Genomic DNA, 16,265 nt, shown 5'->3' on the forward strand with positions numbered 1-16,265 from the left:
ACAAAGCTTCTATCTTGCCCAGTAGCTGATGCTCAGTGAGCAGGTGCCAGGCCCGGGCCAAGAGACCTCAGGGACAGCCTGGCCCCTTCAGTGTTGCTTGTCTTAGCCTCATCTCTGTTTGAGGAGCGTGGCTAGGAAGTGGGAGTTCCTTCTACCCAACTCAACCTTCCTGCTTGGTTTTGATCTCAGGAAGGGAAAGCCCCTGCCCCTCTTTTGAAGCAGCAGCTGGCACCGCTTGTCTCTTCTCTCCTTCCCGCAGGCACTTCTGTTCATAGTGCTGCCTCTTGCTGGCTCCTTCTGCTTCTGCTTGGTCCTCCTGCTGATTGGGAAGAAAGTGCACCAGTGGAGTGATGGGGGGCTGGAACTCTTAAAGGGGAAGCTTTATTTCTGTTGAAAATTTGTTTGCTTAGCATACTATTTGTTTTTCTATCTTTCCCCATTAAATACAATTTTGTGAGAAAAGTAAACCAGAAATAAAGTGACCATAATCACCATTTAAATGTTAATTGTAGATGTTCTGGCTTTCCTGTAAGGATTTTCAAGCAGATCAAGTACTAATGCTGGCAACAATCATTAGCAATCAAATCCAATTTGAGGATTTTTTACTGAAGGCATAAAGGTTGTGGGCCACAGATCTGAGCGAGGCCGTCCTTGTTGCTTTAAGGGCTCTCAGAATAGGGCCAAATACTAGAATTCTATGAATAAACAAGGCACAGAGATAATTTGAAAATCCCCAGCACCATTTTTGCCAATAACTGTTTCTCCATAGAGTCTTTTTGACCATCCGAGTTTATAGGTAGCCAAATCTACAAGTCACTTTGAGATGTAGTCTCCCCTTGGCTGCCCACTGGTTGATTTTCCATCAATCAACCAGTATCTGTTGACGACTTGGTCCCATGCAAAGTAAATAGAAATCTAAGCAAAGTCCCACTGGATGCTTGAGTTGCAGAGCCTTGTTTCTCTATGTTAATGATGTGCTTTTTTCCCCCCGCATAAAACAATGTGAAAGAGACCAGACCCTGGGTCCCTTGTAGCTCAAATGCTGAAGTCATTCATGGTTGGAGCTGAGGCACCTTCTACTGGCTTCAGCCCTGGAAGAGCTTCCCAGGTTCTAGGTTCTAATCTGGGATGCCCCTCTAGGGGAAATATCAGATCTTGAGTATTTTAATGTCTTGGGGCCTCTGTTTCTTCAGGAAAAAAAAATGAAGTTAAAAGCTATTTGGATGATTTTGGTAATATGAGATAATACTGTAGAAGCATATTCAAATAGAAGGGAGAATGTCAGAGAAGTATGAGCCAGAGGGCTGCTGGGTGTTTCATGGGGAAACTGAGGCCCAGATAAGTGACTTGCTTGGAGTCACACAGAGAGCTACTGGCACCCTGCTCTGTCAGGGTTCAGTCTACTGTCCTTCCCAAGAGAGTTCTAGCCTTAGGATTTGAATAATATGCCAATACTATTCCCTCTGTATAACGATACGAAGAAGGCAAATTAGATGCCCGGGACTCCAGAATGCTCATGTCCTGAAATGCCAGAAACCGGTCCCGCCCCTTCCCACAGGCCTTTCTCTGCAAGGAGGCCAGGGAACCTTTCCCTCCAGGGAATTGGCTAAAGGGATCCACCCCTTCCTGGGGTCCCTTCCTGGACCAGAGGTGGAGGTTGAAGGGAGTAGGAGGCTCTGTTAAACCCTCCACGTGCAGAAAGAGAATTTCAGGCCAGAAGGGAGACGGGCAGCCGGTGCGTGGGATACTGGGCACACACCCAGTGGTTTTCCCATTTATCAGAGGAAGAGCGTGCAGAAGTCTTTTGCTCAAGGCACCTGGTGACTGTGCGAGGAAAATGACAGTGGAACCCAGTTTAACAGTGTCCCAACCCCGAACTCAAGGACCACACAAGGGCAGTCATTTGTTCCTATCCTTGCAGCCCACTGAATCCAGGGCCTACAGCTCGCCGACCTACTAGGTGCGCGCCTAAAGGCATGCCTGGAGGGCCTGGGTGCGGGCACGTGGAGCCACGGGGACGGTGAAGGTGACCGCCTTCTCCTTCCTGGACCCGCATGCTACGCACTACAGACCTGAGGGATGCTCAGGCACGCAAAAGTTTGTTCCACTACTCGGGGGCTCAAGGAGCTGTGCTTGAGGTGACAGGGGGCGACCTTCAACCCCAGGGCTGTTTGTGCTGTCTTTTCTAGATCGAAACTAATTCCCAGTGGGGCGGGGGGTGGGCTGGGTTTCAGAGAGGGGTCGCATTCCCCAAGCCAGCGTCCGGGTCCCGCCAGCCCACCTCCTGTATCCCTGCCACGGCGGCCCCTGCGTCCCGGGTCCGGGTCCGCGTCCGGGTCCGGGTCCGGGTCCTCAGCTCTGTGGCCGCTCCCACTAGCTGATTTTGACAGTGGGGGGTGGGAGGGGGTTCCTGAACGGCGGGGGCGGGCACCGCAAGCCCCTGCCAGATCCGGGGATGATAACGTGCCTGCTCCATGTCGCGGCTTCGAGCTGTCCAGGCTCCGCCCCCTGTGAGTGTGTAAGTGTGTGATGCTGCCGCGGCCGCCGCCGCCGCCTGTGCAGCCGCTGCCGCCGCCGCCGCCGCCGCCGCCGCCGCCGCCGCCGCCGCTGCCGCCCCGGCTGCCGCGCCGCGCCGCTGCCTCTGCCCCGGCCGCCCCCCCGCCGCCGCCGCCGGCCCGCAGCCCGCCAGGCGGGCGGCCCAGCCCGCCTGAGCCCGCAGCGGCTGCCGCCGCAGCGTCGGGACGCTGGGTGCGCGGGCTACCGCAGACCGAGCGGACCTGAGTGGGCGACCAGGCTCTTGCCCGCCCAGTGCCACTGCCGCCGCTGCCTCTCCGGAGCGCAAGACCAGGCATCTCCAGCGCCCGCCCCTGCTGCCGATGCGGCCCGCACACTTTTAGCTGGGCGGGAGGGCTGGAGAGCCGGGCCGCCGAGAACCGCCAGCGAGCTGTGCCGAGAGTCGCGCCGACCCGCTGCGATCAGGGACAGGCGCCCACCCGCCGCCGCCGCCCGACCGCTATGGATCTATTCGACTTTTTCAGAGACTGGGACTTGGAGCAGCAGTGGTAGGTGTTGATTTTTGCCTTCTCCTTTGATGAGCGAGTCTCCTGGCGAAGTCTGAGGTTTTCGCCTTTGTTAAGAGGAGCTGGAGCTGTCGTGGGGGGCGCCCCGGACTCCCTCCCACTTGCTCTCAGCCACCTCTGGCCCCGGCCGCGCTGACTCCTAGGTCGGATGCCAGGGTGGGGGGAGGTGCGGGAAGAGGGAGGGATGCGGACCCTAAAGCGTCGCTTTGCGCTCCAAGTCTAAAGAGTTGCATTTGGCTCACATCGAATTCGGTGCCGCCCGAGAGCTGAACCGCACGACCTCCCAGGAGCTTTTCTCTCGGAGCGGCTCGCGGGTCTGGCCTCCTTGAGCCCCGGATGCCGCCCGCCCGAAATGCCTCAACTTTCCAGGTGCCCAACGCTCGCGGCCGGCCATGGGGGAAAGGCAACGGCCAGGTGCCGCCGGCTGCCCTCTGCTTCCTTGGTGGCCACCGCCCCCGCTGCCGCCACCTCCATCCCTGCGCTGCGCGGCGCGCACACCTTTCCTTCTGCCGACTCAGCCCAAGTTCCCTGCACTCCTGGGTGGAGCAGCGGCTTTGGGGGCCACCACTCAGGGGACCTTGGTTCGGGGCCGACTTCGGCGCTTGGCTTTCAAGACTGAGGGTTTTCGGAGTTGGCCCCCAAAGTCCGCAGCTCTGATGTCAATGCACATTTAATTACCGGCTGGACCCCCGTCGGCCTCCCACTGGGAGGCCGCCGTAGTTTTTTGTAATGGGCATCCAGCTCGGATTCAAAGGTTGAGTCAGCTCTTCACAAAATACCCTAAACTTGTCGCTGAGACATTTTGAAAGATGGTAGAAAGGTGACTGGGGAGCTGGAAAGTTGTTACTGTCTTAGAGATGTGCGTGCGCGTGTGCATAAATACTGATATACATATCTATTAACTTTTCAAAAACTTCACTTACTACAAACATTATCACAGTTTATTTGTCATAGTATTTAAACATATCAGATTCCCCCCGCAGTCTAAGGAATTAGATAGGGAGGGGGCGCAGTGGTAACCGCTTAAAATTGCATTCTTGGTTATTGCCTTTTAAAATGTATTTAGAATGATCTGTAGTACCTACCAATAGTGCAAAATCTTTTGCAATGTTAAACTACTAGCGGCCGTTGGTTATGAATGCTGTGTATTTTTACAAGGATTTCCCCTGTTGATGTGATATTTTAGGCAATTTCCTTCTTTAAAAAAGGGTCATATGCTTAGCCAACAGCTTCATTATGCCAATCATGCCTCCTTTAGTTGCAAATCCAAGATAATCAGAACTTAAATACATTTTATTTTACAGCAATTCCGGATAAATCCTTGAAGCACAAATTATGCTGTGTTAGTATTAATCTATAAGGCGTTTTTGATACCACGGTTTTATCAGCTCTGTAGAAATACATTGTTACATTAAAAAAATGCTGTTATTTGAAAGTAAAAATTACAATAAAATTATTGCTCAATTAGATATGCTCCTGCACACAGCCTTTACTCTGCTTCACTAATTTATTTTGCAGACAACTGATAACCATAGCACTACTATTTGCATACAATTTGCCTAATATATGGTGTGGGTTACATCGTTAATTTAACAGACATTGTTATAATTAATTTCATGGGTATAGTTCAAATGTTAAACATATACAAGGTATTAGGTTTTTAGAAACATTTTTTATATTAATTCTGGTTTAATCTTATGCATATGCAATTGCATATTTAAAGGGGATGGACTCTTTTATGTTTGATTTCTTTAAAAAAAAATGATAGGCTCCCTCACCCCTGTGGGAGGCTTTCTTTTTCTTATCTTAAGGAAAATGCAAAACCTTTTTTTCCTCCAGATCCCTAACTGAGCCACATCAGTTAAGGAGCACAGACTTGGACACTTCGAGAATATTATGTGAAATACTGATTAATTAGTGTAACGCATCTGCATAAATAAGTCTGTCTTTTCCCTCCGTACATGATCCAGGAAAATTTCTCCTTCTTACTGCTCATGAGTGGCACACTTCGTTATGCATCTCTGTTTATAAACATTTGTAATGTGGTTGTGCTTCTGTGTTTTATACAGCTCCACAGAGAAAAGGAAAATAAATGTGACAATAGTGGATGAACTAAAAAGCTTGACATTGTCTTTTCCCACTTCTCTTTGGAAGTCCAGAGCATGCCAGTTACATATTCATTATATGTTTACGTGCCTTCTTTGGGAGTAAATAGCTACTTAAAGTGATGGCCTCCACTCCCCACACCCCCAACCCCCCAGGAAGGCCAAGAAAGGAAGAAAGACCAGCAAAGTTAATGATCTTATTTACCTTTAATTTATTCTTAACATTCACTTGTGGAACAGTAAGCTCTGAGCTATCTCTACTGCAACCCTAGATGTCTGACAATAAATGGATCAGGACAGCTTAAAAACGAACTCATTTTCCTAGACATAACATACAAAGGCATATGTGTTATTTGCAAACATTTGACTGTAGCAAACAAAAAGTGTGTGCCCATTTATAAACACACACATTTGTTAGGACAAATGTAAATGGAAAGGATGGAGTACTAATGATGCTGCAGTGTGCATGTTATGGGCAGTGTTTGGGAATGCTCACATGCCTAATGGAACATACCACTGGATTTCACAAACTGCAAGAATAACTAAATGGGTCATGCTCTGGACTCGATTAAAGGGCCAAAGCTCAAGTTCTTTAAGATTCCTGAATGAATGAGCAATGTTCACCTGAGTTTGAATTTAATATAAACCATTCTGTGAAAGAAAAAAGATGGCACAGATGTCTGTCTGTGTGCATGAAAGACATCACTTGCTCTTAAAGAAAAAGATAAATTTTAAAAAAATCAAATTTCTTCATTTAAATCATTCCATAGACTTGTTTTTGGTAACCAAGTAAATGAATTATTGAGGTGACCGAAGATCATGTAATGATGTCATTAATCCCCAGTTAAGAGGGGGAAAAAAAAAGCAAATTCAGAGGGCCTTTCAGTTCTGTAAGTACCTCCCACCCAGTATTGATTAGTTATTGCTTTGTGACATGCCAAGGTTCTTTGTGGGGATGCTTACCTTTCCTTCATTGGAAGGAAGGAAAGGAAAGAAAATACAGAAAATACAGAAAGGGACACATTCTTAAAAATTAAAAAAAAAAAAATGAAAAGAAAACCACCATGATAGCAAAATCAGAACGTTCAAAAGCCTAGTTATAATTGTAAAGTGATTGTGACAGTGGCTGGCTTCTCACTGCAAGGGACAGCATCAATTGTTTGTAGTTTTTATGTGATGTCTCACAAATAGCCTAATTAGAGGCAAGCTTGCAAACGGGCAGTTATACAGGAAGAGACTTCAACTCACTAAACCGTTATATAAATAGAAAGTTCAAAGGTCTGTGTGGGGCTGTCAAGGCTGAGAAGGGGCCATGTGTCGGCCAGGCTTCTCCTCCTAGGGTAAAGGCAGCCCCAGGGCCTGCCCCAGCAGTCCAAACTGCACTTTCCCCAGTTTTCCTCGACCTTACGAGGGCGGGGCAGTACTGGAGAAGGGGCGGGGGGCTGCTTTCTAGACAAAAGTGAACTGTTTCAGCTCCAGCCGGGCATGGCCCATGCACTGCAGCAACCCGGCTGCCTCCTCCTGTTCTGTGAGCACAGGTCTTCTGAGGCCTCGTTAGCTACAATCCTCCAGAAGAGCAGAACAGGACTGTTTATGGATGGGAAGGTGTGGAGATGGGGGGACACAATCTTTGCCAACTTGGAGATGCTAGGGCTGTGGTGGGGTAAGGGAAGGGGAAGTCCTGTTTTGAATAAGGCCTAGAGATTCCCAGCATTTCTTGGTCTCTACCTCCATCCATTTATCTTTCCCCTTTTCCCTCTGTGGTCTCTTAAAAGGCAGACTGCCTATGGTCTGTTTTCTTTGCTAGTACAGTATGCATTCTCCCGTGCGTTTGAGCATTCATTCAACAAACCATTTGGGGTTGTGTTTCTTAAGGGAATGTGTGGGTAGGAGAAATATAAGTTGGTGAAATTCACTAGTAAGGTCTCCTCCGCAACTCCCCAAACCCTCCAAAGAATGAAAGCTCTCAGTAAATCTTAAGAGGCACATCTATTGGACACCGAAGAAAATTATCTCATGGTAGAAATCAGCTTAATGATAAATGAATTGTTTTGCTAATGATTCAGTCAAGCGTTTAACAACTTTAAAATATACAAATCAAGATAGAAAATGACTGCCTCGAAAATGAATCCATCATTATAGACATAAATGAGATTCCATACATTTAAGCATCCTGTAGATGGATACAAATTATATTGTATTTAAACAGGCTAATTATTACTGAATAGAAATGGTTTTAATGTACTAACCTTTAACATGAAATAAATGCCCATTATTCTTAGCTAAGATTATTTTTGCATGCAAAATTTGCACTTATTTAACACAATTTCAAAACTGTAGAAGTCCAATGAAATGGCCTTCTCTGGAACAATTTAGAGCTGTGGCCTTAAGAGCTTGTAACTGTAGGTCATACCTCAAAGAGGAAAACTGCCATATACTTGATTAGCCTGTCATGTAGACAAAACAATTTTTGCTGCAGTGACTACATTTTTTACTTGTAATTTTGTTTTTCTTTTTCTGATTGCTGTGGGATAAAGAGAGATTTTAAAAACTTGCTTACTGATAAATGGAAAGAAATGTTACTGATTAAAGAACTCAAGACCAAACTTGAAGAAACCTTTTTGAGTGTGTGTGTGTGTGTTGTGCGTGTGTGTGTTTCACCTGTGGTGGAACTCAACATTATCATTGCTGCTATAATTTGAATGTTTACTCTGTGCCACAAGCTTGGACTAAATTCTGGAAGCACTCAATTTCATTTAATCCTTCCAACAACTTTCTGAGATAGGACCTGTTATGATCCCTGTTTTACAGATGAAGCAATGAAATCACACAGGCACTCACTCAGTGATGCAATCCAGGTTTCAGCATAGATGGAGCTGACCCCAGAGCCTGCAGCATCAACAACTGACATTTTGTCTGAACCTTTCCAACATGTGGAATGCTGTTCCACATGCTATCTCATTTGATCATTGTGAGTTAGAATGTTCAGGTGTTCTTGCCATTTTATTGAATGGCAAATTCAATCTTAGAGAGGTTGTGTGACACATGTAAGTTCACACAGCCTGTTGGTAGTAGAGCTTGCTCAGAAATCCACATCTGCCTATTTCCAAGTCAGGTGCCTTTTCACAAAAGCTCATTGCCTATTATTTATTGTGTGGGTCCGAATATTTATTTAGCTGTCACTGAAACAAATGGATTGGATTGTGTATGTTGTACTTGTGGAAAAAATCTGTGGAATTACCATGTAATTTGACCAGCCCTGGAACTCTGTTTTTTCCTTTTAATTAGAAAGAGAGCAGTCTATATACTGATACAATCTCTTAGTATGTCATTTATGGAAGCCCCTTTCATGAAAATGTGAGAATGGAAAATCATGTGTGTGTGTGTGTGTGTGTGTGTGTGTGTGTGTGTGTGTATGACAAATCTCAGGTCCATTTAAATCTGAATGCTCAAATTTTGAAGATTTGATACTTGAATATAAAGAAGACCATGGTATACTTTTTGGCTCATTTGGAGCCTCAAAACTGGAGGTGGGAAGTTGGTAACATTTCATTCCAAAGCTTTCTAATTTACCACTTGTGCTAATTGATTGGACCCTCACAATAACCTTAAAGGTTTGTTAGGATTGGTATTTTAGCTTCATTTTGTAGATAAGAAAACGGAAGCTCAGAGAGGTTAACTTACTTGCCTGAATTTACACAGCAGGTGAATAGTCTTAGGATATGTGTTTGTTGCTCTTTTCGCTGTATCATCACTGTTGCATTAAGTTGTTAATATTTAAATATCCACGTTGCTTCCTAGAGAATGGTGTGTCACTCTCTGGCATCATTTAGCACGGTGTTTTTCCATCACAGGTACTCAATAAACATCTGTTGATTGATGTTACTGTCACATTCAACTCAAAGACTGTTCCATGCAAATGCAGGTCTCTTTCAAGGATAGTTGCTTAGTAAATCCTGGTGATAATACTGTACCTCTGCCTGTGTGATCGTATATTAGTTATTTGTAATTATTTTCATGTCTTTTAGCCAGTCTGATCTCTTTTGCAGAAAATAAAGAGAATAACCAATGGTTACAGAAGAAGATTAATAGGAAAAGGCAAAAATAGTATTCATATAATTGGCATGATTTTAAAAAATAGAATTTCTATGAATTCCAAGGTGTGTTTAGCCCAGAAGAAAAACAAGAGGAAAGAATATCTTTTAAGGTACAGCATTATAGGAATTAACGGACTGGTATTGTGTCTCAATCTGCATTGAGAACATTAGTAAAGAATGTGTAACAAAAATCTGAGGGAAAAATGAGTGGCCGGAGGGTTGGGATTCCTCCAGCTTTCCTTGAGTTTCAGTCTTTATGACTTGTATTTCATGAGAAGGCTGTTTTTCTACTTAACTACAGCAGATCCACACCATAAATTATCATGACTGTTAAACAAAGGTCCAGCCCTAGGTTCTTCTAATGTAAAACTTTTATGTTACACTTTAATGAAATTTTATATGCATGTTCAAAGCAAGGCACACTTTACACCGTAGAGAGGGTGATGTTCTGAATTGTTGAATTTATTTTAAAGTAAATCTTTTAGATGACCTTAGCTCCTAACATCTACCTACTTACCGAGCTCAAAAAAAGTTGTCTGAGAACTGAAAAAAATGGCATGATTTAAGCAAAACTGACAATAGCACTATAGCTAGAACCTGATTTTGATTATGGATTGCTTAGTTTATGGGATGCTGTTTTTCAAATATACCTGTGTATTTTGCTTCATTTGAAAAATAAAATCAGCTAATGTTTCAAAGTAATCTTTGATTTGGTTCTTCAGTAGGTACTTTCCCTTATATGAAGGTGTAAAAGTCACACTTTGAGGAATAAGCTAAGGAAACAAGCTTTATTTTCATTACAAAATCAAAATCACTCATCTGTTTATTTTTCCAATGTTTCTTTTGTTGGAGAAATAAAAGACATTACTTCCATCCTATGAAGAACAGTTTGTTTTGTTAGATTTCCAAATAAGAGTTCTCTGCATCATCTACCATCTTCAATGAAAACCAGATCTCAGTAGCAGATACTGGTTCACTTGGTGACCTTTATTAAACCATTTTCCTGGAGTCAGTTTTTGTGTTTTGTAGGCAATGTATCTCCTGGAAATAAATAGCTTTGAAATGGTTTCTTTTTTGTATAAGTAAAAAATCATATGCTACTTGTCTTGTAGTGGTGCTGCAATTGAAATCTCAGCTTTAACAATCACTGGAAGAAGTTGTTTGCTAAAAGTGTGATGTCTTCTTGGTGTTTGGGTTTCTAGTATGGTTTGATCAAACCAACCAAGCAGATGGAATGTATTGTTATAAGGTCATTTTAACCTTTAAACTATGGCAACATGTACATGACACCCTGACTATCTGTTGAACAATGAAAAATGCAATTACATAGACTTTATTTCCCCAATCAGGATGTCAGTCAACTAATGTTTTAATAAATTATTTTTCAAAGGACTGATTGTTTTCATGCCAGGTCGGCACAGCCACAGTGACTAAATTAGACTCAGTGTGATGGATGTTTCTGATGAAGTGCCATGGAGAGGTTTCATCAAGTTGCTATTATTTATTTGCTGCCAAAGTGCTTGGCTTTGGTGTGTAGATGTTAATCAATTCCTAGAAGCTGGAGTTTTAAGGCTGGAGGGCCCCTTTGAATCATGTGATCCAAACTCCTCATTGTACAGGTAAGGAGACTGAGGCCCAGGATGGGAAAATGACTTGCCCAAGGACATCCAGTCAGTAATTGGCAAAACCAGGTCAGGAGCCCTTGTACCCTACTTCAGTGTTTGTCATCTTTCAAGAACTGTTTGTATTGCCTACCTACTCTGTGCCCAACACTTTGCTAGTCAGTCATTTTTAGGGAGAGATAAAAGGCCCGTAGAAGATGACCTCTGGCCTCGCAGAATTTACATTGAAATGTATAGTTAGCATTAGGGAAATAGTATGACATGAACTGTAAGTAAAATAGGAATTCTGGGAGAGAGAGAGAATGCAAGCTAAGTAGGCAAAACAATCCTGGTCAAGGCCCATGAAACTCTTTTATCAGTATTAGTACAGTTCAGAGTGAAATGGAAATCCAGAAATTTTTATTGTTTAGGGGACCAGGAGCATTGAATACTAAACGTAAGACAATTGACTTTGGACCCTGAATTATCTGGTTTGACAATAGCTCACATTCATCACATAATTGCCTGAGTCCTCTTTTGCTGTGTGAATGGAGTATTCTCATTAACACAGACCAACATTTGCTGAGGGACAACCACAAAACTCTCCCAAGAAGAGTTTTGGAAACATTCATGCAAACATTCTTCAAAGAAATACCAAATGAAAATGTGGTTTTTTTCTGAAATAATTGAAACAAGTGTTTGTAAATTGGTACAGTTGCTGGCAAAATGGCCATTTTTCAAAAGAAGTGTATAGTGTAGCTCTTGAGATGTTCACAAATACATTGCTTCTTTTGCTTTTTCTCCTTTTCTAAAAATATAATTAACTGTTTTGTTTGTTAGGTGTGTACCAACATTTTACCATCAGTATTTCTTTTTTCCTAAAAAGTGAGTTGGTGCCTTGGTACTGTGTGATTGGTGTTGACATCTGTGTTTACGATTAGCTGTTTGGCCACCAAGTAATTCTTTGCCTGGCTATGTCATTGTGCAAATCTCAGCTTTATCTCTGGGAAGCTGCTAGGGAGCAGCAAACCTCCTGCCTCCTCCACCCCTCAAACTCCCATACTCCTACCCAATCTGTTCAGATGCCTCTCCTCTGTGCTTTCATATCTTCCTGAGCTGACTTCCACCTGGGCTGGATCCTGCTTTCTCCCTTTCCCAACTCTTCCCATGCACCTTTGTTGTTGTGAGTGATGAGAATGTGTCTTTTATTTTTGTGTTCCCAGTGCCTGGCCCAGAATAATGACCTAATGCTGCCAGTCCCGAGTGCAGCATCATTCATTTATTCAATTCGTTCAGGCACTATGCTAGCTCTTCAAAATATTAAATCTAGGCGAGAAGACCTAAAAGCAGTATTAATAATAGTAATAATTTAAGCTAATAATTAGAGGTAACATTTCCTGTGTGACAGGCTCTGATTTGTGTTATCCTATTTCTTTACTTAACAGAGCAGGAAACTGGGACAGAAGGGTTCAGCGACTTGCCCAAGGCCATACTGGTAGTATGTTGCTGAGCTGGAATTAATCCACAGACCATGTGAATCCTTAGCTTCTCTGCTAATCTATAAGGATACCTAGGATAGATGCTATAATAGCGGCAACCGCTGCTTGCGCTGAGGCTCTGTAGTAGACTGGGCTAATGAGGACTTTACCACCCATCCTTAGTATTTACAAATTGGGTTTAAGTTCATTACCAAATATGAGGCATGACTTTCCAGATACCTACTCCAACAAGAGACACACAAGTCTGTTCCTCTTTGGTGTAAGTGGCAGATTCTGTGCTTGGGAGGAAGGTATACTCATCCATAAGCCTGAACTTAATTCAAACTTGACAAGAATGTGAGCTCATTAAGGGTGGAGAGTTTTGTTAGTTTTATTCACTGCTGCCACTGCAATGCTTAGAATAGTGTGTGGTGCACAGTAGGTGCTCAGTTATTTCTTTACTGAATAGGTAAATGGAATGATAGACAAAAACCTGCTTAATACTTTGTGTGATCAAATTTTTGAAGAGATAGCTCAAGAGGTGTAAGAGAAATGCTAAAATCACAATGAGCAGACAGGTGGGTACAGGTAGGTGTGTTGCCTTGCCTTCCGTACATACTTTTCTGAAATAGGACGCTTATAGAAATGTTATAAATTAAATGTTCTTTATGTGCATCTTACTTGCCAGGAATACTCTAGGGAAGTCTTTGTTGATGAGCAAAATCTCTCCCAAACAGCCCTAAACTTATCAGATTTGTATACAGCATTTTTAGATTTTAGATTTTTGTGTACAGCATTTTCTTGTCATGACGCATACCTACATTTAGTATCTGCAACAGTGCTTTAAGGGTAATTGTGCAGCCTTAAAAAAAAAAAAGGTGTAGCAACTTGTTACCATCCCTGAATTGTAGCTTTCATCTAGTACAAAGAGGGGGAGAACAGACCTTCAACATTTGCTGTGTATTTTTCTCCACATTTTTGTAACATTGTCTCCTCTTAGCTAGATGCCATGTTTGCTTAATAGTTCCTGCTTTGGAGGCTAACCTGGGATTTGAATTTCCCTAACATACATTTTTACATTGAACACATTTTCTATTTATGTCTCTGGAGAATTCAAATTACAATTTCATACCAAGGATATGCAGAAAAGTTTCCACACGTGCTGATTTTTAAGAAATCTGTAAGATAATTTGGTAGGGAAAGAGGATTCGCATTTACAGAGCATTATGGCATATACTTTACAAACATCACCTCATTGAACAAGGACCCTAAAAGATAAGGGTTTTCACCCCCATTTTACAGATAAGAAAGATGAGTATCAGAGGGGTGCACCCCTAACTTTCTCAAAGTCACATGATTAGCCAACAGCAGAGCCCCAAGTTTCTTGGACCCAGAGATCACATCCCTTCTGCTATAACCTGCCTTCACAGAGTTGAAGATGAGCTGATAATAGAGTTTGTTGGGTACCTTCAAAGTACTAAAAGTAATCTGGAAAAACACCCCTGAATATTATTTTATTATCTTCAAATTGCAAAATTAAAGGTAGCAGGATGCAGGTCCAGAAGATAGACAAAAACATGAGATGACAAGGAAATTTAGGAAATTTTAGTGAGAGTGAAACACCCAGCCAGTTAAGTGAACCAGACTTTAAGGTACATACTAGGAGGACAGACTGTAGATAATTAATGGGTCTTTAATAAATTGGGTCTCATAATCAGAAATGAAACTTATCTGAATATTAGTTACAGATCCAGAAGAAATTCAAGAGCCATGATGGACCTTATAAAAAAAATAACAGTTAAAAGTTAACTATATCTCTTTTGCTACAATTAGGCATTTCGGCCATTTAGTTTTGAAGTTCTGTAACAGTTTAAACTTCAACAGTGCAAATGTATTCAGACTGTAAGTGGTAAAACTTCCTGTCAAGAATGATGAAGGCTGTGTTCATTGTATTCTGATTAGCATCATACTTAGAAATGACAATGAAATGCCAATGAGCACTCTAATGCCATTGAAAAAGGACATCCATGACACACGTCTGCCATACATACTTTGGTAAACAATTGCAGTGACTCATATACCTTGAACAAAAAACAGAAATTTGATCAACCTATTTCAAAAGGCTTGAAAGTTAAAGCGAATTCTAAATGTAGATTAGTAGCAAATAATGACAGCTGAGCCAGCATTACCTCAGTTGATTAATTTATAAGGATACTGGTCAATGATTTTACCCAACAGCTATGCATAGTAGAATCCTAATGGGATCTGTCTGTTAAAATTACATAAAGTAGGGCATTTGATTTATTTCATAGTTTCTCAGAGCTCAATTTTAACTTCATACAAATAATGCATTAGTCACCCGGGATAAATGACATGCTGAATACAGTTGTGATTTTGTCTGCTTCTCATAATCAGATTTAGCAAAGGATTACATCTGTCTTCGTAGTTTATTCCTATCCTAAACATTTGTAGGTAGAGTGGGATCTTTTCTCTTGTTTCATATTTCGTTAGATGACATCGGACCATCCAGCCCTTTCCCTGCCTCTGGGTTTCTGGAGTGTGTAAGGAAGATTCACTGATTTAGGGGTAGTACTAAGACCTACCACATCAAATAGAAGGGTTTAAAGACATTGCTACTCTAAATATATCATTAAGAATATATCACTATCTATCTATTTATATATTGCTGAACTATTTTATTTCATTTTTGAGATTTGGTTACATTCTTAAATCTGGAGTACATATTATTATAAAGCTAATTCAGTAAAATAACATTTAAATCATTCAAATGCACTAAAGGAGGTGAAAATGTGGGGCTCACCAAACTTTGCCTAAGTGCCTATACTCCAAATCATCATCTCCCTCACTATTGACCCTGGGGTTAGGAGAGTCTTTTCTTTGTGTTGTGAATGCTGCAGTAGCTGCTCCAGGGATGTACATCTCTGAGCCTTACAGTGTCAACCCAAATGTGATTTCAATGTCAAGATCTGGCTGACTTTTACACTCTGATCACCATTATTTCTGTCTTTTAGTAGCTTCATTGCCTTAACGGAGGATGGAAAGGTGAGTTTGCCCAACTGAAAAACTTTGAAATCTGTTCGGCCTACACTTGCACACCAAAATTAGAAGAAGGGGGAGGTTTTAAATTTGTGGCTGGCTGGAAATATGTGGGTTTATATTTTTAAGATGTAAAAAATATGATTAGGAGAAAGTTCTCAGAACTTCATGGACATCATGTAACTCTTAGAAAGTAAGGTAAATGATAAAATATGGGATAAGTTTCCTTAAATTGAACATAATCATAAAAATTCAAGGCAAAGCAACATATTCTGCAAAATTTATGAGATTTGAGGGTGGGGGAGAGTTTGCAAAGCTTGACAACCTCCAGTGCATCTGACCTGGCACATTCCTGTTGGTAATGAGAACCTTATGGGGTGCTGGGCCTCGGTTTTCTTAGGCAGGGCCTACTCCCCGAGGGTATCATAAATGATACGCAAGTCAGGAACTTCATGGCTCATGGCATTTCTCAGGGATATTTTAGTTAAGCTGTCCCACCCAGGTACAGTGGCAGAAGTTGAGAAGAGGGCCCACTTATACATCTTTATTGAACTTTAATTAATTAATTATTTGCCATTGTTTATAGGAATTTGAAAGGGAAAGACATATTGAATGACCATGCCTATCTGACTTTATAGAAATGGTCCAGGTTCTTGGGGTTAATGTGACTTTTATTATTTGATAGTCATGCATTTGTTTAACAATGGCAATAACCAGAAAACCACAGAAGTATAAATACCAGTAATGAAAAGTTCAATGCAAAGAGGGAAAAAGAAGAAGAAAAAGTGCAATGCCAAAGTTAGGACTGTTTCTTCTGGTGTTTTCTTATGTTTTGTCTTCCCTTTTC

At 42.1% G+C, this 16,265-nt stretch overlaps 1 protein-coding gene across 3 annotated transcripts in view; it reads left to right on the top strand.

Annotated features, from left to right (window-relative positions):
* Positions 1 to 2,676: 2,676 nt before the first annotated feature.
* AFF2 (ALF transcription elongation factor 2) overlaps positions 2,677 to 16,265 on the top strand; it is a 498,347-nt gene continuing 484,758 nt past the window's right edge. Inside the window, exon 1 of one of the 3 annotated variants that reach the window (XM_050775184.1) lies at positions 2,677 to 3,062. In XM_050775184.1, the coding sequence (XP_050631141.1) occupies positions 3,016 to 3,062 (47 nt within the window). In that variant the 5' untranslated portion in view covers positions 2,677 to 3,015. The remainder of the gene's footprint in view (positions 3,063 to 16,265) is intronic. The other 2 variants (XM_050775181.1, XM_050775182.1) reach the window with 2 other exon arrangements.

This window comes from Macaca thibetana, chromosome X (genome assembly GCF_024542745.1).
Source record: "Macaca thibetana thibetana isolate TM-01 chromosome X, ASM2454274v1, whole genome shotgun sequence".
NCBI lineage: Eukaryota > Metazoa > Chordata > Mammalia > Primates > Cercopithecidae > Macaca > Macaca thibetana.